Here is a 20,721-nt window from a genome sequence, read left to right as displayed (position 1 = left end):
TAATGAATGAATACTTACTAATGTTTGCTTGCCAGGGAATTTCAAGCTAGTTTCATTCATAACTGATGCCTATAGAAGCACTAAATACTATTTTGTCAGAGTTTATTCCTGTCTTGTGTACCAAGTTAATATAAACTGTCACTGAGAACTTAAGTAAAATGTGAATTTTTCCTACTGGGATGAAGTTATTTGAAGATATTTAGTTTTTATTTGCATTTGATTACCTTTTTATATCTTTTTTACATAGTTTTGTGTGCGAATAGAAAAGAATCCTGGCCTCGGATTTAGCATCAGTGGTGGAATTAGCGGACAAGGAAATCCATTTAAACCTTCTGACAAGGTAAGAAGTGAATTTCTTATTGACAATTTTAATTAGAAAAACAGTCTTTTACTGCAGGGAACAAAAAAAAAGGTTGGAAAAAATGTTAAGATTTTTACTGTGCTTTAATAAGCTAGCTAACTATAAAGCCAATTAGAAACTTTTTCAACCCTGGGAAAAAGAATTCACTGCAGTGCTTGACAAATCCTAAGGATAAAAATACATTAATGCAAGCATTCTCTTAGAAAGGAAACTTGTTTTTGCCTTTTGTTTTGTTCACAATTGTATATATTTATAAAGAAAGTTATTCAGGAAATTTCTAATCAGTTGTGTCCAAATATTTATTTGTAAGCCACTTACTTAAGAAGATGTTTTCTCGTAGGAACAGAATAATTAAATTATGATTCAATGCCAGGGCCAGTTGACTGACATCTCTTTAATTCATCATGTTTGTAAAGTATTTCACTAATAGAATCATAGAACTTTAAACCACAGAAAATAAAAATTCTGTGAGAAAATCAGAGTTAGCATGGCAGAGGAATCTGGTCCTCCTCTGGTGCTTACCCCTGTTTGTCAAACCACAGGTAAAGTTTGGCCACCACCCCCCATGCTAACCACAGTCATTGCCTGAACATCCGACGTGCTGCCCATGCTCACATCTGGCCTGTCTGGTCCCATGGTGGACCACCGGACATTTTATTTTAAAATGTTTATCGTAAGCCACATAACCTGTCCTGCTACCATCATTGTTTAATACTCTCAGCTTTGAATCAATTAGTAATTATAATTTGATGATAATTGAAACTATTTGCCTTTGACCTAATCAAATTTAATTGCATTAAGTGGCATCAGAAAACTTTAGGGTGATGAAGAAAGCCAGAAATTAAATGTGAATACAACTTCCACAGGCTCTCTATCTACTTATAAGTTACAACCTGGTACAGATCCTTTCTACTCAGCATTTAAAAAAATAACCCACGAGCCCTAACCAGTTTTGCTCAGTGGATAGAGCGTCAGCCTGCAGACTCAAGGGTCCCAGGTTCAGTTCCGGCCAAGGGCATGTACCTTGGTTGCAGGCACATCCCCAGTGGGGGGTGTGCAGGAGGCAGCTGAGTGATGTTTCTCTCTCATCGATGTTTCTAACTCTCTATCCCTCTCCCTTCCTCTCTCTAAAAAAAAAAAAAAAAAAAAAAAAAAAATCTATAAAATATATTTTTAAAAAAATAACCCACACATCAATTTCTGATCATAAGACCTACTTCTGAAAAATCTCTGATGTCCTTACTCTGGAGATTTCTGTAGCCTTAAACAGGGCTCTTAATCCCTTATTTTCCTCCACTTCTTCCCAATCTTGCTTCCTACCATTCTTTTTTAAATATTTTTAATTGAGTTCAGGGAGGAAGATGAGAGAGAGAGAGAGAGAGAGAGAGAGAGAGAGAGAGAGAGAGAGAGAGAGAGAGAACATCAATGATGATAGAAAATCATTGATTGACTGCTTCCTGCATGCCCCCCGGTGGCGATCGAGTCTGCAACCCAGGCACATGCCCTGACCAGGAATCAAACCATGACCTCCTGGTTTATGGGTCAATGCTCAACTACTGAGCCACACTGGCCTGGCTCTACCATTCTTTATGTCCTTCCTTTCTTTTCTGGAGGAAAAAAAAGAGGGGGAGGAAGAGGTTGGACCAAAGGAAGACACTATATACATTAGGATGGAAGAGACTAGAAGGAAATCCTCAGTGGCCATAGATGGGCGCTCCTTTGGTCAGCTGGTTGGAGCAGCTATCCTATATAATAAAAGGCTAATATGCAAATTGTCCCCTTGTCTGGAAATTTGACTGGAAATTCAACCAGGAGTTTGACCAGGGATGGGGCCAGCCGGCCAACCACCCATGGCCCCTCCCCCCAGCCAGTCCCCCGCAGCCCCTCCCCCCAGCCAGCCCCACCCCCAATCAGCCCCCCAACTCCAATCGAGGGTGGGGCAGGCTTGCCAATTGCCCACAGCCCCTCCCCCTGGCTGGGCTGGCCCAATCAGCCCCAATTGGGGTCGGTCAGTTGGCCCCCACCCATGCACAAATTTGTGCACTGGGCCTCTAGTCTATATATATAAAAGCCTAAGTGACAGAATGACCGAACAACCAGTGGACCAGTTGCTATGACACACACTGACCACCAGGGGACAGATGCTCAATGCACAGGATTGGGCTCCCTCCAGTCTGGATCAGGCCTGCAGGATTGGGCCAAAATCGGCTATCTGACATCCCCTGGTCCTGGATTGCAAGAGGGCGCAGGCCAGGCCGAGGAACCCCAACAGTGCACAAATATGAGCACTGGGCCTCTAGTTTATGTATAAGAATGTGTATGAGGCAGCCCTAAATATTTAGGGGAATGTCAGTTACAAAAGTCTGTGCTGAGCATTTTTATTTTGGAATGCTGTTGAGGAAAACCATCAACTTGATAGATTTTAAATACTCATGGTTTAGTACAGGGGTGGGCAAACTTTTTGTGAGTGTGTGCCAAAACCAGCAAAATCTCTGACTCAAAATTCTTCTGCGTGCCAACCCTAATTTTTTGAGAACATGTTACGCCTACTTGATAGCTCTTAAGGTGTACATATGTGAAGAACTTGAAGACATAATAAAATTCATTCGAGCGACAAAAACACAGTGTGTGATGATGAAAAATACATTTATTTTTTAATGTATACATATACACTGATAGTCCAACAGAAACCTTTATGACTCCGTCTGATATTACCAGTGGGACTTGTGCTGCTGCATCACTGATGACAGAGATTTTACATCAGGTTTATATTTCGTGACCTTCAGAGATATGCACGAGCTACTACTTTCATCCGTCAGGCTACTCCTATTACGAGACTTAACAAAATTCATCACTGAGAACAAAGATTCACAAGCATATATGGATGAAACCAAAACACTGGTCGGATCTAGTAAGGCAGGGAGAGTTAAGGCAGAGGCATAGAAATTGCTCTTCCCCTCTTTCGTCAATCCATGTCTATGGTCTTTAACCCTTTGATTGCCAACCAATACCCTAGGAGCTATGCTAAAATTGCCAAGGCATTTTTGCTGATTTTACAGCAGTCTAGGAAAAAAATTATGAATCGCAAGTAAATGAAGTTACATATTCAAAAACTTAAGGAAACCTTTACTACATTGACATATTTAGCAATATCATCATCACTAATAAAAGCAGACTTAGAACTGGACGCCATTTCGAAGCTTTGATAGCACTCCCGGCACTTTTGGCAAAAGTCAGGAGCACGATCACGCTCCCTGGCACTCTAGGGGTTAAGATAACTTGTTATGTAAAATTATTTATTTATCTAAGATGCACCTACACTGAATTTATCTGAAAAATAAAAAAGTCGATATTAAGAAAAAAATTGTAAATGGAAGATTATAGGAAAGGGTTTCACGTGCCAGCAAAAGTTACTGGCGTGCCATATTTGGCATGCGTGCCAGGGGTTGCCCACCCCTGGTTTAGTAGGACCACCTGTTTACTGAATTTTAATAAATTATTAATATACCTTAAAGGAGATGGATAGGGTCTACTAGGAGAAGGAGGAAAAGGGGGAGAATGGAAGATATCTATAATACTATCAACAATAAAAAATATTTTTAAATATATATATATATATCTTAAGATAAAAAGTATGAAAGTTCAAAATTATTAGAAACATAACAGTATTTTTAAAAGCCTCAAATAATTATCTTCCTCTTCTTAACCCCTCTTTTGATCTTTGGTTTTACATGTCCTCCATGAGTTCTTTCAATGAAAAGTTAGTAACCTTGTCATTCTTAAGATAGTTGAAAGTAAAAGGACATGTTTTTCTCTTCCTTTCGCACCAGCATAAACATCTTTCAATACAGTGTTAGAAGTCACAAGGTAATAAATATTTTTAAATTAAGGATGAACAGATTGCTAAATTGTCAAGATGTCTAAATACTATTACCTTTCTACTGTTATTTTCAACTGAAGGAAACAGTAGATGTGAGGCTTTCAAATAATTGCCTGTAATTCTCCATTATGAGGAGTCTGAACACTTTATAACTATTACTTTAGTTTCTCATTTGTAACATTTTGATGACTCTAGTGAGACTGAACTATTTCGATAATTTTATAATTTGCTCTTTTAGTTAAATGTAACACATATAGAGCTTGAATTGTATAATGTGTCCATTGAAATATTTTCCCTCAAAAGCACTTTGCTTTTCCTGATTACTCTCTAAAACACTTCACAATCTGAAAAGTGAATCTCTATTATTGCAAAATTGGTCATTAAAAGTTCCAAATCAACAGAAGACTCTCAAAACTGCTCTTAATTTATTGACTACTTTGATGTCATGCCAAACACATAGTAGATACTTACTTCAAAGTGTTCAGAGGATTGCCCTGGCCAGTGTGGTTCAGTTGGTTCAATTCCTGGTCAGGGCAAATACCTGGATTGAGGTTTTGATCCCTGGTCAAGGTGGAGGCAAATAATCAGTGTTTCTCTCACACATTGGTGTTTCTCTCTCTCCCTCTCCCTTACTCTCTCTCTAAAATCCGTAGGAACATTAAAAAAAAAAGAATATACCAAGCAGTAAGAAAATGAACTTTAAAAATATCTCTCTCTGAAAAAAAAACACAAAAACATTGTTTTTTCAGGAGTTGGCTAATTTACAGCTGAGAATGAGAGAAACAAATTAAACAGATGTTTAAATTCAACAGATACTACCTGACCGAGGGGTGGATCCTTTGTAAGAAGTCCTAGTCACACAAAAGTTTAAATTCAATATGAGCCATACTCCCTTCCAATAAACAAGTCATGGATTAGAAATATCCCCAGAAGCAGCTATGTTATTTTACTTACTGTTCACGAATGTTTGAATGTTTTGTAATGCCACTCAAAATCTAAGTATCCATGATATCTGAATTTCTTAGAGGCATTAGAACTTTCTCTACTAATGTAGCCAAATAGATTTGTTCCATTATCTACATTATGATTGATGGAAACCACTGTTTCAGCCCAATGCCGAGGGTCATTGTGAGATGGCACACAAATGACTGCCTGGCATACAGCCAAATAAGGAAAGCATGAAGTTGTCATCCCAAAAGGCGGGGAGTGTGGGACCACAGCAAAAGTGAGCTGTGTTGTTCAATCTGGCAGAACTCCCAATTTATATTCTGTAGTAGCATTAAGATTCTTGTAGAAAAACCTTTGGGACAGCCCAGAAGTTAACTGAGGCTTTAGGGAGAATTCAGGATTAAGCCTATACGGGCACTGTTTTGAGCCCGACTGAGAGCTTTAGAACAGCACCTGATCTTGCAAACCTAACTTCTCTTAAAGAACCCAAAGTAGTACTAGCCAAGTATTGTCTCCTCCGGTTAAAGGGATGAAGCACAATTAGTCCTGTAGTTCATATCATTGTCAAAACAATGTTTAGTAGTTGAACAACCCAATTCACTCATCATGGAATTCATTATTTTGACTTGGAAAGAGAAAACTGGTTAAAACTGGCCCTCCCTAATGCTTGCCTCTGCCCTCCCACTAAAGTGAATGGAAGCCATGGTGAGGTTTATTATTATGGAGAAGCATTGCTGTCGAGATAGCAAGCTACTAAAGAGAGGTGAAAGATTTTGATCCAACAAATATGATGATAGCAATCAAAGTAATAAAAATAATAACCTTTTATTAAGTGTCTACTAATTAGGTTCTTCATATACATGAAGTTATCTGATCCTCATAACAACTTGTGTTAGTTGAGTGTTATTATTCTTCCTTTTTCTGAAGCCCAGAGGGGTTAATTAAGTTGTGCAAGATGATTTAGCTGATCAGACAAGATTTGAACCCAAATTGATCTGACTCCAAACCCTTTTCCATTAATACGCACTATGATTCATGCCTCTATCTGCAAATGCCACTTAACAGAAGAACCACATGACAAATGTATACCCTATTGAGTTGAGACTAACATGATATTCTAATATTAAAAGTATTACAGAGTCCTCTAATTAGTCGTAGTCAAGATATTTGCTTCAACAAGTCCTTGGAAGTTGGCATGTATTCTCTAGGTAATTGGAAGCATACTGTACACAGTGGATTGCTAGGAATTATAAAACTTTTGGACTAAGGTATCATTACAGTGGTGATTATGCTAATGGAACAAAGCACAGTAATCTTTGCTGTATTTAAATGTTCATAAAATAATAATTCATGATTGCAAAATGCCAGTAATTTACCAATACAATTTTCATATTGTATTGGTTAATTGGAAGCTGTTAGAAACAACCTAAAGCAGCCCAAGACTCTTCAAATTAATGAATTTTTAATGATGTGTTCACATAGTTCTTCATTCAGGGACTGATATCCCTCCCTGCCTCGTTTGAGGAGGTAGGACTAAGCTCCTAGAGTTTAAATATATTAAAGAAAAGTCAAAGTCCTCCCCCCCTTCCTCTATATACTCTAAATGTATAGCACTGAACAGTCTATGAACAGTTATCTAGTCATAGGATCAAAATGAAAACTATATTATAGATAGCCTGAAACACTTGATAGCAGGAAATATACATACTTTGGCATTGGGGTCAAAGAATCACTTATTCTCCAGTGTGATCATAAACACTCATACCCAGAAGATGCTTAGAGAGCCAACCTGTACTTCCACTGATTTGGGCAATCTACATGTAGATGCAGAAATAATGGAAGAAACAAATTCATGCTCTTTTTCAGGTCTTAATTTGCCAATGTACAAGTAAAATTCCAAGCCAAGGAAGAATCCTGTAGGCATGGCAAACATAAAATATAATCGCCAATAAACCAATAAATAAATATTCTGGAATATCTTATTTGACATAACTTCCAAAAGAGTGACTCCAGATGCCAAAAGGCCAGCAAAGGATTTAAGTCCCTGTTCTTTACATCCCACCTTCCACCCCTAGAAAAAAAATAGGACATTTTTCTGTGTTGAGATGCATATTTCATCAAATAAAATTATGTTAGAATTTTAGTAGAGGCCCAGTGCAAAGAATTTGTGCATGGGTGGGGGGGGGGGGGCTCTTCGGCTCGGCCTGTGTCCTCTCGCAATCTGGGACCCCTTGGGGGATGTTGGGCCTAAACCAGCAGTCGGACATCCCTCTTGCAATCCAGAGCACTGCATGCACCAGTGACCATACTTTTCATACAGGTGAAAGGCATCTTGTTGTTGTATGGGCAGCTACATTTTTTGCCCTGATTATAAAAAGTAGTACATAACATGACCCTTCTGAGATAGTAGTACCATTTTCCCCATCTTATGGGTGGAAAAACTGAAGCAGAAAGAAGTTAAGTAATTGGCTTTGTCACATAGTTATAAGTGTCAGAATCAGGGCTGAGCACAAAATGTGCAAAATAGAGTCCATGCATGTCATTGCTGTATCATCCTGGTTTTGTAGTGTTAGAGTAGCCTTGCCAGGTTTTAATTTTTAAAACTAAGAGACTGTTCCCAATACATAGGGTAGGGTCCCTAGGCCTGGCCAGCAATCAGGGCCATCCATGGGGAGACCAGCGGGCGGAGCGATCAGGGACCCCACTGGCACCCGCATTGACTGGCAGCCTGTCACCACCTGCTGGCCGGCCCCACCCCCTGATCACCGCTGCCGTCGCCTCCCTCTCAGGGGGCAGACACTCAATGCAGGAGTTAGCTGGTGGTCAGTGCACGTCATAGCAACCAGTTATTCTGCCAGTTGTTCCGCCGTTCAGTCGATTTGCATATTAGGGTTTTATTATTTAGGATTATTATGTTAAGAAGAGAAGAAAGATTAGAAGTACAAAATCAAAGCATTTATTTGATACCTTTACTTGGGGATAGCAATGCCCAGAGGCATCTTGGCAGTGGCAAATTCGAAAATGCACAAGAATAATTTTCCAGGTTTGTTCAGACTCATGACATTAGATGAATCATAAACAAAAGGTTGCAAAAGATATGCTTATGAAAATAGATATAGCATATGTCTATTTCCTGTCATGTATTCTCCATGGGTATAAAAATCAAGATTAGCAAACACATTTATCTAGAACTCTACACAGCCTATGATTTATATTTACAGCATAAATATTAAACTCCATAAACCCATTTCCTTCATTTTGTACCACTATTAGACAAATATGATATATTTTATATATATATATGTATATAGACATATATAAATTCATTTTATGATATGTTATACACCTGCCCCATCCTTAATTCTACTTCAAGTGAATACATAATACAAAGTAATTTGGAGATTCTATGCTTTATATGAAAGTAACATTAAGGATCAAGGGATAAATATAATACTGTTTATATACAGCATTTTGGACTAAACTTAGGAAGGGACTGAAATAGGTGTTTTTGATATGTAAAACTGAATATTTAACAAATATCCAGCATAAATTATTTTACAACACAATTGATTATTTCAGCTGCATCTTAATTGCATTGCAATGTGGGGTTCACAATGCCACTTACTTGTTTGAGGACAGTAAAAGTGAGATTTTTAAAAAATAAAAAATAAATTTTTTGCCTATTCTGTCTTTGTCTTGTATGTTGAGAAAAAACATCCTGAGTCTTCTATTCAGAAACATTGAGAGAAATGTAGTCTTCACAGTCTCCTCTTAATAGGATTCCTAAAGGAATCACCACTTAAAAGAAGCTTTTTAAAAAGTCATGGCAGTATGCTTTAGCCCAGCGGTCGCCAACCAATGGTCTGGGGATCACTGGTGGTCCATGATGTCTGAAAGGTTGGCAACCGTTGCTTTAGCCAATTGGAAATGTTGGTGTCTAGACATTATAATATAAGGAAGACATGGATTTCAGCTTATGAAATAATATAATAAAATACAACAACACAGTCATGGTTTTTTAGGATAATATCACTGGGGCATTCATATGAAAAAATAAGGTGATTAAAAAAATACCATTTTAAATACCATTTACTGGAACATTTTCATTCAGTAATCTATATATATATAAAAGCCTAAGTGACCAACCGACCAGCCAACCAGCCGGTAGCTATGACACATACTGACCACCAGGGGGCAGATGCTCAAGGCAGGAGCGAAGGAGGGTGGGAAGAGATTAACCAAAGATCTTATATGCGTACTAGAGGCCCGGTGCACAGCTTCATGCACCAGTGGGGTCCCTCAGCCTGCCCTGCCCAATGAGAGAAAGTTAATTCCTGTGAGTCAAATAAATCTTTTGTAAGTGTGTAAAATCTTTCATATTCCATTTAAAAAGTTGCCTCCACATGTTTGTATTTTTTAAATATATATTTATTGACCTCAGAGAAGAAGGGAGAGAGAGATAGAAACATCAATGATGAGAGAGAATAATTGACTGGCTGCCTCCTGCATGCCCCCTACCAATCATCAAGCTTGCAACTCGAGCAAGTGCCCTGACAGGAAATCAAACTGTGACCTCCTGTTTAATAGGTCAGGCACTACCACATGTTTTAAATGGCATGTCAGGGACCTCATGGTATTTCTAATTTCTTGCTTGAAAAGGTTATAACCAACTAGGATTCTTGGGAAACCCCAAATTAATAGAACTAAAACAAAACAAAAAGATAAATAAGAAGTAATAGCTGCTCTAGCTGGTTTGGCATGGTGGATAGAGCATTGACCTGCAGACTGAAGGGTCCTGGGTTTGATTCCAGTCAGGGGCACATGGCCGGGTGGTGGGCTCAGTCCCCTATAGGGGGCTTGCAGGAGACAGCCCATCAATGATTCTCTCTCATCGTTGATGTTTCTCTCTCTCTTTCCCTCTCCCTTCCTCTCTGAAATCAATAAAAATATATTTATTTTTTTTAAAAAAAAGAAGTAATAGCTGCTAGATGTCTGCCTGTCGTGGCAATAATTTTTAGCTTTTTTAATTTACCCAGATAACATTTAGGATATGTCTCAATAATATAAAGTATGTAATAAAAATACGATTCAATTTTTTTCCCTTTCTGCCCCCAAAGTTGTTCTATGTTAGGGGAGGCGGGAAATGCATTTTATCTCCTGACTCTGGCTTCCAAAAATCACTGGTAGGCAAAATATAGAATCTACATATTTCTACTAGCAAGATGATGCTGCAAAGCTTTAATTTTGCAGTTTTTATTTGTCTAAAGTTAGTTTCCCTAAATAGGGACATTTTGTGCAAGTGGTTAACTGAAATGGCTGTCCAGTGAAATCTCTAAGGGACTGAGGGAAGTAAGATAGGGCAGAGGAAGAAACCAAGCCAAGATGTCGGTTGAGTGGAAGCTTGATCATACAGAGTGCTCTTGAGCACGCTGGTACTACAGCATCTTCTCACCTTTTGTGCCATGGTATCAGTCGGCCATTGGCTGCGAGCCACTCCCAGCCAGGAGGGTACAGCCTGCCAAGCATTTCCCAACAAGGAGACTCCAGGCTGAGGGTAATTTTCAAGAGAAGTGTCAGATGTGTGCTGTGGGCAGCACCTGCAGGATGAGAGCAGCAGTCTGATAAAGGGAATCTGGCAGGTCACCAAAAGTGTCCATAACAGTATTACCAAAACAATAGATTTTTTCCATCTTTCAGACTAAATTACTTTAGTACCAGGGATTCTGATTTGCTTCTGTCTATGAGAAGTACTGCCCTCGAGCCTGAGAGCTTTCAACAATGGCATGAAACCAAGAGGGATCGCCAAAGCAAAAGATGCTTCAGTGAGACTATGTCAGAATTGTTTTAAATATGCTTTTAGCCCTAACTGGTTTGGCTCAGTGAATAGAGCATCAACCCTCAGACTGAAGGGTTCTGGGTTCGATTCCGGTCAAGGGCATGTACTTCAGTTGCAGGCTCAATCCCCAGCCCTGGTCGGGGCTTGTGCAGGAGGCAACCAATCCATGTTTCTCTCTCACATTGATGTTTCTCTCGCTGTGTGTCTCCCCCACCCTTCCACTCTCCTAAAAATCAGTGGAAAAATATCCTTGAGTGAGGATTTAATAAATAAATAAATAAATTTGAGGCTCCCGGAGGCCGGCTCCAGCGTCTACGGCCATACCACCCTGAACGCGCCCGATCTCGTCTAATAAATAAATAAATAAATTTGCTATTAAATTCTTGTAATTTTTCTGATTAAATTTTTTTCTTTTTAAGAAAAGACTGCTATATTCTACAGAGTCCAAGTTTCTCTAAGAGATAGTAATCACTAACTGAACCAAATCCTTTGTTCTTTTTTAACTAAAGGAAATTATTTTAAAAACTAGAGGCTTAGTACATAAAATTTGTGCACTGGGGGTGGGGGGGAGGCGTTCCCTCAGCCCAGCCTGTGCCCTCTCGCAGTCTGAGAGCCCTCGGGGGATGTCCGACTGCCGGCTTAGGCCCATTCCCCACAGGGAGTGGGCCTAAGCCGGCAGTCAGACATCCTTAGCGCTGCCGCGGAGGCGGGAGAGGCTCCTGCCACCTCTGCTGTGCTTGCCAGCCATGAGCCTAGCTTCTGGCTGAGCGGCACTCCCCCTGTGGGGGCGCACTGACCACTGGGGGCAGCTACTGCATTGAGCGTCTTCCCCGTGGTCAGTGCACATCATAGTGACCGGTCGTTCGCTGTTGGGCCAAAACCAGCTCTTTGACATCCCTCAAGGGGTCCCAGATTGCAAGAGGGTGCAGGCCAGGCTGAAGGACCCCACCGGTGCATGATCGAGGCCAGGGAGGGACATGGGAGGTTGGCCAGCTGGGGAGGGACCACAGAAGGGCTCCAGGGCGTTTCCGGTCCATCTTGCTCAGTCCTGATTGGCCAGACCCCAGCAGCAAGCTAACCTACCAGTCACAGTGTCTGCGCCCAGTGGTCAGTGCACATCATAGCGAGCAGTTGAACACCCTTAGCATACATATCATTAGCATATTACACTTTGATTGGTTGAATGGCCAAATGGACAATCGGACACTTAGCATATTAGACATTTATCAGAAGGAACAGGGGAGTTTGGAGTGAACACCTTTAGATGAAAAATAAAGCAACATAAAAACAGATATGAGGAATCTAAAAGAAGTAAAAAAGAAAACCAAGTAGCTGCAAAACACTTTTCTTGGGTCATTTTTCTCTTTTGGGTGTGTAAAGAAATCATGAGAACTCTTAAGTTCTGTAAATTCAAACTTAAACCCTCCCTAGTATCATTTGGATAAGTTGAGGAAGAGGCACATTCAGATGAGAATAGATTCCCAGGAAAGACTTGGACATCAAGTTACCTGAAGGTCCTAGAACTATGCTGGGAAGTTACACTAGTAGATTAGAATTTAGAATGAGTTATTGTAAAAAGGAGAGAGAGAGAGAGAGAGAGAGAGAGAGAGAGAGAGAGAGAGAGAGAGAGAATATATATATATATATATATATACATATATATATATACACACACATATGAATATAAAGATAAAGTTTATGTCTAGTGGTGTATAGGGTCAGTAACCAGATTCTATATACGTAAAGATAAATCCAGAGTTAGAATAAACAGTAAGTAAATAATAACTGTTTAGGATTACTGTATGAGGTACAATGTGTTAGCATTAAATAAAACCGTATTAAATCTAAAATAATCTTAATTTGACTGAATATAGTTTACAACAAAACAAACAACTACTAGGCAAAATAGAGACAGACTCATAAATAGAGAGCAGACAGCTTGGGAGGGGGGAGGCTGGCGGGGTGGAGAGATTGAGCAAAAAAGAAAAAGGGAGAACTCATGGACATGGTCCACAGTGCGGTGATTGCGGGGATGGAGGAGTAGGGGTGGAGGTGGTAGAGGGCATAGAGGGGATAAAAGGTGATGGAAAAATTAAGTTAAATTTAAAAATTAAAACAATAATTTTTCACTTTAAAACCTTATTTTAGCACAAATGACAAAAAAAAAGGTTTGACTGAATTTTTCAATTCATTATTTTTAAATGGTGCAGATAGTGTCAAAAAATTATACAATTGAAAGAGCTTTGAGGAAGCCTAAAGGGTGATAATCAAAAAGCTGATTACTGATACTATTGTAGGAATAGCTAGGGAGGAGGAGCCACCTACAGTTACCCGCTCCTGTTTTCAATAGTTTCTACTATTTTAGGTTGTATGTGAAGCTGAGGAGGAAAGCTCTTAGGGGCTCTGACAGAATCAGAAAACTGTATAAAACTCAGCAATCCAAATATCCACCACCCGTTGAAGTCTCATATTAAACACAGGCTTTAAAGAATATTTCTTTTATTTTTTCCAAAGACAAGAAATCTGGAAATACAGTTTGTGAAGGAGTGTGATCATTTACTTTTAAAAGAAAATATAAAAATCAAATGAAAGAGACTTTTTTAAAAACTCGAGAATTTCACCAAGAAGTAAACAGAAAGCAATAGACAGATATCCCAGAGATGGTTAATTGTTAGATCATAATTGGATTACTGGAGCTACTAATAAAAAAAATTATAAAGTAACCAAAGTCAGACACAATTTTAACTTTTACCTTCAAATCCCCCTAAAGATAACCACCCATGATGATCAGCCTCAAACTACAAATATATATATCTATTTCTATTTCAAATATACATATATTTCAAATATATATATATTTCTATTTTGCTATTAACATTATTTAAAAATGTGTGAGAGTTTGGGATTCCTTTAAACATCTATGCATAAGATTTTTGTGAAATGTTTAGAGGACTTTGGTCAGCCTGAGAATTTTTATTTGTATCCCTATCTTTTGGGGCTCAAATTTGCTCAGTGTCTAAAGCAATTCTCCTTTACGTTTCTTATGAAGCTTACATTTCATTGTTTTGTTGGCTAAAGTCCAGTCATATGTCAAAGCAGTATATTCAGCTGCCAATGCCCCTATTTCTTCCTTCCCATTTTCCTTCCTCTTTTTCTCCCTTCTTCCCCCTCCCCCATCTTCTAGTTTCTAATGGCCCTAGGACACATCTCTTCTGCATATAAATTCCTCAGTTTTTCCCATGGCAAATTGTTCAAAGCCTAAGATTTGACACTCAGCAATTAATCTTAAATTATTTTGTCATCACACTTTTGATCCATAGAACAGAAAACTATTAATAATACCTTTATCCTTGATGTGTAGAGTCTTCTAATAATCAGCAGGACTAAGTAAACAGCCTATTGTGTATATGTGGTGCTACTTGTATAAACCACAATATATTTTCATATTAACTTTACTTGATTCATGAAAAAATATATTATTTGCCACATTTTTGGCAAAAAAAAAAAAAGTTTCCACTCAGAAACAAATGAATCTGTGACTGTGTTTGTTATTTTTGTGAGTCAGTTTTTATTCCAGAAACACTTTGAACTTTCATAATTATGTGAAAGCATGAAAATACTATATTCTATAATATTTAACCAATGTGTTTTGACCTATAATTGTAATAGTATGCAATTTTTTGCCCTGGTCAGCTTTCTCAGTGGTTACAGCGTCAGCCACAGACTGAAGGGTCTTGGATTCGATTCTTGACAAGGGCACTTACCTCGGTTGCTGGCTCTATCCCGGCCCTGGTCCGGGTGCATGCACAAGGCTACCAATCAACATGTCTCTCTCACATCGATGTTTCTCTCTGTGTCTCTCCCCCTCCTTTCCTCTCTCTCTAAAAACCAATGAAAAAAATATCCTCGGGTGAGGATTAACCAAAAAAAAAGTATACCATTTTTACTTGAGATATGGCCTTCCTCGAAACCAATTTCTTAGCATCAGCTAAAGCCAAGATTTTTCAGAATTTTAAAGAAAAGCATATTTCATAAACTGCAGTCGCAGTTCCCTTAAGACAAGTTCTATTTTGGTATCTCCATTTACAGTCGCCGAGACTGTCACAGTCATTCACCTTCATCATTAAAAAGCCATATAAAGTTTCTCCTCTAAAGTTCGAATGTTACATGTTGGCCTTGTAGACTAACTTTCTGAGCACTTGTAAGTTGATGCCCAGCGGCGCATAGGCTAGGTAACCAGAAAGACCAGGTCAGGCCTTAGCACCGTGAAAAACCTCTCATATGCACCCTTTTCCAAAATTACTTGTGAAAAGTAAAGCTTGTAAAACTTCATTACCGGTACCTTTGGAAAAACCATTTGTGACTTGCATGAAGACTAGCTTAAAAATGGGGAAGAAGTATAACATGGCATTAGGTCATGCCTATTGGCAGCCTTCAGCCAGCCCTCTCTAGATTAACTTTGGTTCCATGGGACTCTGTCTGGCTCAAGCGCCCCCAGATGTTGGTGTCTGAGGAGAGAGCACAGACTTCCAGACTTAGGAAGAACTGCAGCGCGGTCCTCTGTTGCTCTGCTGTGAGATGCCCTCTAGAGGTGGTGCTGAGGAAAACCAAGAGTTGTCAAGCCACTGAGGAACCTGAGCGCTGGTCCTGAGGTACAAGACACTAGAACAGTGGTTCTCAACCTTCTGGCCCTTTAAATACAGTTCCTCATGTTGTGACCCCACCATCCTCACCCTCATCCTCGCCCTCATCCTCTCTCTCTCTCTCTCTCTCTCTCTCTCTCTCTCTCTCTCTCTCTCTCTCGCCTTTGACTGGAATCGAACCTGGGACCCTTCAGTTCGCAGGCCCACACTCTATCCACTGAGCCAAACCAATCAGGGCTTTTCTCCTCTCTGCTTTTTCCCTGGAAGAAGGAAAGGAGAAAGGCAGAGGGTTTTGAATCCGTACCAAAAGGAGGGAAAATAGAACTCTACTTGGACACAGAGCAGTCCCAGTAATACCCAGAAGCTTGAAACAGTGTACAAGTTGGGGAATTATGATGTGTTCCAACCATAATGTGAAAGAAAGGATGGAAGGAGATGAGGTTGGAGAAAGGGGTCCCAGGCTGTCCTCACATGGAAGTCATTACAAAGCCTCTCTTTCCCGCACTCCCTCTTCACTCTCTTTCTCCCTTTCACCAGGTTCACCTATTTGCTTTAAAATAACCCCTCAATTAAAAATTGAAAACAATTCAGGCCTTAGTCAGGATTTTCACCTTTATCCTGAGAACGATAGGAAGCCATTTGGCAGACTTAATTAAATGAGTGGTCAGAGCAGGTTTTCTTTTTAAGTCTATTCTCGTTGCTGCATTGAGAATGGTCTGAGAAGGAATGGACAAGGAAGATTTGGATGGAGCAGTCAGGTCGTGATGGGTAAGAGAGATCATGGTGAACTGAAGTGGTGGTAGCAATAAGATAGGAGTGTTGGACAGGTGTGGAAAGTATTTCTAAGGTAGAATTGATAGGTCTTGCTGATGGGTTGAATGATCTTTTACCCTCTCTGCATCCACCCCCTTGGGCATCTAACTTTGAAGTGTCCTCTGCCTCTGTCTCTGGACTTGACCATGTGCCTGGCTTTGGGTAATAGAATGAAGCAGAAGTTCAAGTATGGTGCTTCTAAGTCTACAACCCGAGAGGCCTTGCTCTTTCCGTGTTTCTTTCATCTCCATGAGGACATTCCTGAGGTAGCCTACTGGCGTGGAACAGATACGTGGCAGAGACTTGAAGTGCCCAGTCAGCCCAGTTGAGACTTGTCTAGATCAGTGGTCGGCAAACTCATTAGTCAACAGAGCCAAGTATCAACAGTACAACGATTGAAATTTCTTTTGAGAGCCAAATTTTTTAAACTTAAACTATATAGGTAGATACATTGTTATTAACTTAATTAGGGTACTCCTAAGGGGAAGAACCACACTCAAGTGGCCAAAGAGCCACATGTGGCTCATGAGCCGCAGTTTGCCGACCACGGCCCTGAGCCACTAATTATATTCTAGAAGCCATTACTCAAAAGAGCTGATGCTCCTGCCCTGGCTGGTGTGGCTCAGTTTGTTGAGCATCGTCCCAGGCACCAAAAGGTCCCCGGTAGACTCCCAGTCAGGGCACATGCCCTGTTGCAGGCTGGATCCTCCTATGGGGGATCATGCAGGAGGCAGGTGATCGATGTTGATGTTTCTCTTTCATCAGTGTTTCTCTCTCCTCTCTCTCTCTCTCTCTCTCTCTCTCTCTCTCTCTCTCTCTCTCTCCTTTCTTCTCTCTCTAAAAAATCAATAAAAAAAATACTTTTTTAAAAAAAATGTGGTGGGTTCAATTCCAGGTCAGAGCACATGCTCTGGTTGCAGGCTCGATTGCCAGTAGGGGGCAGCGGGAGGCAGCTGATCAATGAGTCTCTCTCATCATTGTTGTTTCAGTCTCTCTCTCCCTCTTCCTTCCTCTCTGAAATCAATAAAAATATATTAAAAAGAAGAAAGAAAGAAAAGAGCTGATGCTCCTGACTCGGAGCTGCCGAAGGAGGTAGCCCTGAAAATTACCAGGAACCTGCAGAAAGCCCTCCAGTTGGGACCCATGTCCACTACTGAGCATGAACAATAGTTGGAGTCACTACCTCTGAGAGTCACCCCTAGAAAACCACAGATGAGCTAGGAGAGGAGGAACTTATCACCCTCTTCACACCCCCTTTCCTAAATCAGAGACGCAAATCCTCTTACCTGTGGCTAGTGCAAGGGGACAATAACAGACATGGGGCTTTCAATGTTCTCCAGCTAGAGAGCAAAGAGAAATTTCCTGGCAATAAACGCGGTGTAGCGGGAGACTCATGCACTCTCAATGTGGGCTCCGCTGGATAAAAGACCTTGGATTATAGTTCAAACTCCAGACTCCCAATATTATAATAATATTTATTGACCTTACCTTAAGTGCCATCCACTGTTCTAAGTATTTTGTGTATATTCACTCACTTAATCTAATGAGTGAGACATACCATTATTATACCCATTTTACTGATGGGGGTACACAAAAGTTAATTAACTTGCCAAAGGTCACCCATTTATAAATGATGAACACAGACAGTCTGACTGCAGAGCTATGCTCTCATCTGCTTCTTATAATATGTGGCAGGCAGAAAAAAATCCCCACCCCCAAAGATGTCTCCCACTACACCACTATTAATGTTTAAGAGTCTACCTTTGCAGATATTTTCCCACACAAAAATACATGTAAACAAATTTCAGCCAACATACAGGGTGGGGCAAAGATAGGTTTACAGTTGTTTGTATGGAAAACAATAAAGGATAAACTTTTGTGTACTCACAACTGTAAACTTCTTCTGCCCCACCCTGTAGTTTCATCCCCCACATAGTGATTTATACTGCTTGTTTCACTGAGCACTAGTGTATTTCTGTTCCTGCCATCTAGGACTTCATTTTTAATGACCACATATTATTATATTAGTAGAGGCCTGGTGCACAAAATTTGTGCACTTGGGGGCAGGGGGGTCCCTCAGCCCAGCCTGTGCCCTCTTGCAGTCTGGGACCCCCTTAGGGGATGTCCACCTACTGGCTTAGGCCCGATCCCTTAGGGAGCTGGAAGTCAGACATCCCTCTGGCAGCCCGGGAGCCCTTGGGGGATGTCCACTTGCCAGCGGGGAGCAGCCCTAAGCTGCAGTCAGACATCCTTAGCACTGCTGAGGAGGCGGGAGAGGCTCCCGCCACCATCGCTGTGCTGGCAGCCGTCAGCCTGGCTTGAGGCTGAGCAGAGCTCCCCCTGTGGGAGTGCACTGACCACCAGGGGGCAGCTCCTGCATTGAGCATCTGCCCCCTGATGGTCAGTGTGTGTCATAGTGACCAGTCATGCCCAGTTGTTCTGCTCTTAGGATCAATTTGCATATTACCCTTTTATTATATAGGATAGATGCCTGGTGCACGGGTGGGGGCTGGCTGGTTTGCCCTGAAGGGTGTCCCAGATCAGGGTGGGGGGCCCACTGGGGTGCCTGGCCAGCCTGGGTTAGGGGCTGAGGCTGTTTTCTGGTTGGCCAAGCCCCCTAGCGGGGACCCTCAACCCATGGGGGTGTGGCCAGCCAGGGTGAGGAGTTGAGGACCATTTTCAGGCTGCCCACAGCCCCCTGGTGACCCAAGCTCCCAGCTTCTCCTTTTTCTCTCTTTTTTTTTTTAAGGGATTTATTTAGCTTCTATAATTGAAACTTTGTAGCCTTGAGTGGAGCCCAGGGCAGGCGGGAAGCTTCTCTTTCTCTATTGCCAGGGGCAAACCAAGCCTCCTACTCGCTCCAGCTCTGTGGCTGCCACCATCTTAGTTGGGTTAATTTGCATACTTGCTCCTGATTGGCTGGTGGGCGTGGCTTGTGGGTTTGGTGGAGTGACAGCATGATGGTTAATTTGCATCTTTCTCTTTTATTACTGTAGATATGGATTTATCATAACTTATTTAATCAATCCCCTGTTATTAGACATTTAGGTGTGGTTTGTAATTTTATTGTTACAAATACTACTATGATGAACATATCATAAATGTATGTTGCATATTTGTTCAATTATTTCCTTAAAATAAGTTCTAGAAGTTGAATTAATAGATTTAAAGTTATGTCATTTTCTAGGGATTTTGAAGCCAATCCGTAGTTTCATCTTAAACTAGAGGCCCGGTGTATGAAATACGTGCACAGGTGGGGTCCCTAGGCCTGGCCTGTGATCTGGGCCGATCAGTTTCCCTGCCTCCCCGCCTCCCTGCCTCCTCCTTTCCTCACCACCCACATCCACCATCACCCACCCCTGGTTCCTCTTCCCAGCCTGTAGGCCTGGCCCTGATCTGGTGATCGGGGCCTGCTGGCCACGGGGAGGGACCGGATGTTGGCCGGCAGACCCCATTGGCAATTGGGGCCTATGGGCTGGGGGCAGCACCTAATTTAAGTGTCTGCTCCCTGGTGGTCAGTGCACCTCATAGCGACTGGTCATTCGGGTCGTTCCAGTGTAATGGTCACTTAGTCTTTTATATATAGAGATATGAAGGAAAAAAGAATAAAATCAGAAAGATAAAAATCATTCGAAATCCATAAATGAGTACGTTTCCTAAAGATCTGAAATCCTAAATGAAGACACATGTAGAAGCATTTTAATTAGGGTCTGTTTGTTAAACCATTTACATACACACATACTCAACTGCAGTGGGTTTAAGTGAGAGTCATTAGGTGTACAGATCAGCAAATGAGATGATTTTCTAAATAATAGGCAAGGATATTAAAAGATTGCTTTCTATTTGATTAATAGTTCTTAAGAATTAAAAAAAAACAATAACAGTTATATTGAGGTCTAATTCACATGCTACAAAATTCATCCTTTTGAAGTATACAATTAAGTGGTTTTTAGCATATTCAAAGAATTGTACAACCATTACCACTATCTGATTTCAGAACTTTTTTATTACTCAATAAAAACTCTGCACACCTTGTCACTCCCAAGGCCCCTGCTCCCCAGCCTTTGGAAAACCCAAATCTGCTTTCCTTTTCTATGCATTTGCCTATTCTTGACATTTCATATAAGTGGAATCATATAATATATGTATGGCCTTTGGTGACCAGCTTCTTTCACTTAGCAAATGTTTCCAAGGTTCATCCATATTGCCAGAACATCCTTCCTTTCTACTGACAAATAAT

The 20,721-nt window shown here is 40.7% G+C and overlaps 1 protein-coding gene across 1 annotated transcript in view; it reads left to right on the top strand.

Moving 5' to 3' along the window:
* LRRC7 (leucine rich repeat containing 7) overlaps nt 1–20,721 on the top strand; it is a 481,537-nt gene that overhangs the window by 444,747 nt on the left and 16,069 nt on the right. Inside the window, exon 25 of the mRNA XM_081085905.1 lies at nt 248–340. Coding sequence (XP_080942031.1) covers nt 248–340 — 93 coding nt within the window. The remainder of the gene's footprint in view (nt 1–247; nt 341–20,721) is intronic.

This window comes from Myotis nattereri (assembly GCF_964212035.1).
Source record: "Myotis nattereri genome assembly, chromosome: 3".
Lineage (NCBI taxonomy): Eukaryota > Metazoa > Chordata > Mammalia > Chiroptera > Vespertilionidae > Myotis > Myotis nattereri.
The sequence above is the reverse complement of the archived record's forward strand: the minus strand, read 5'-3'. Positions and strand labels throughout refer to the sequence as shown.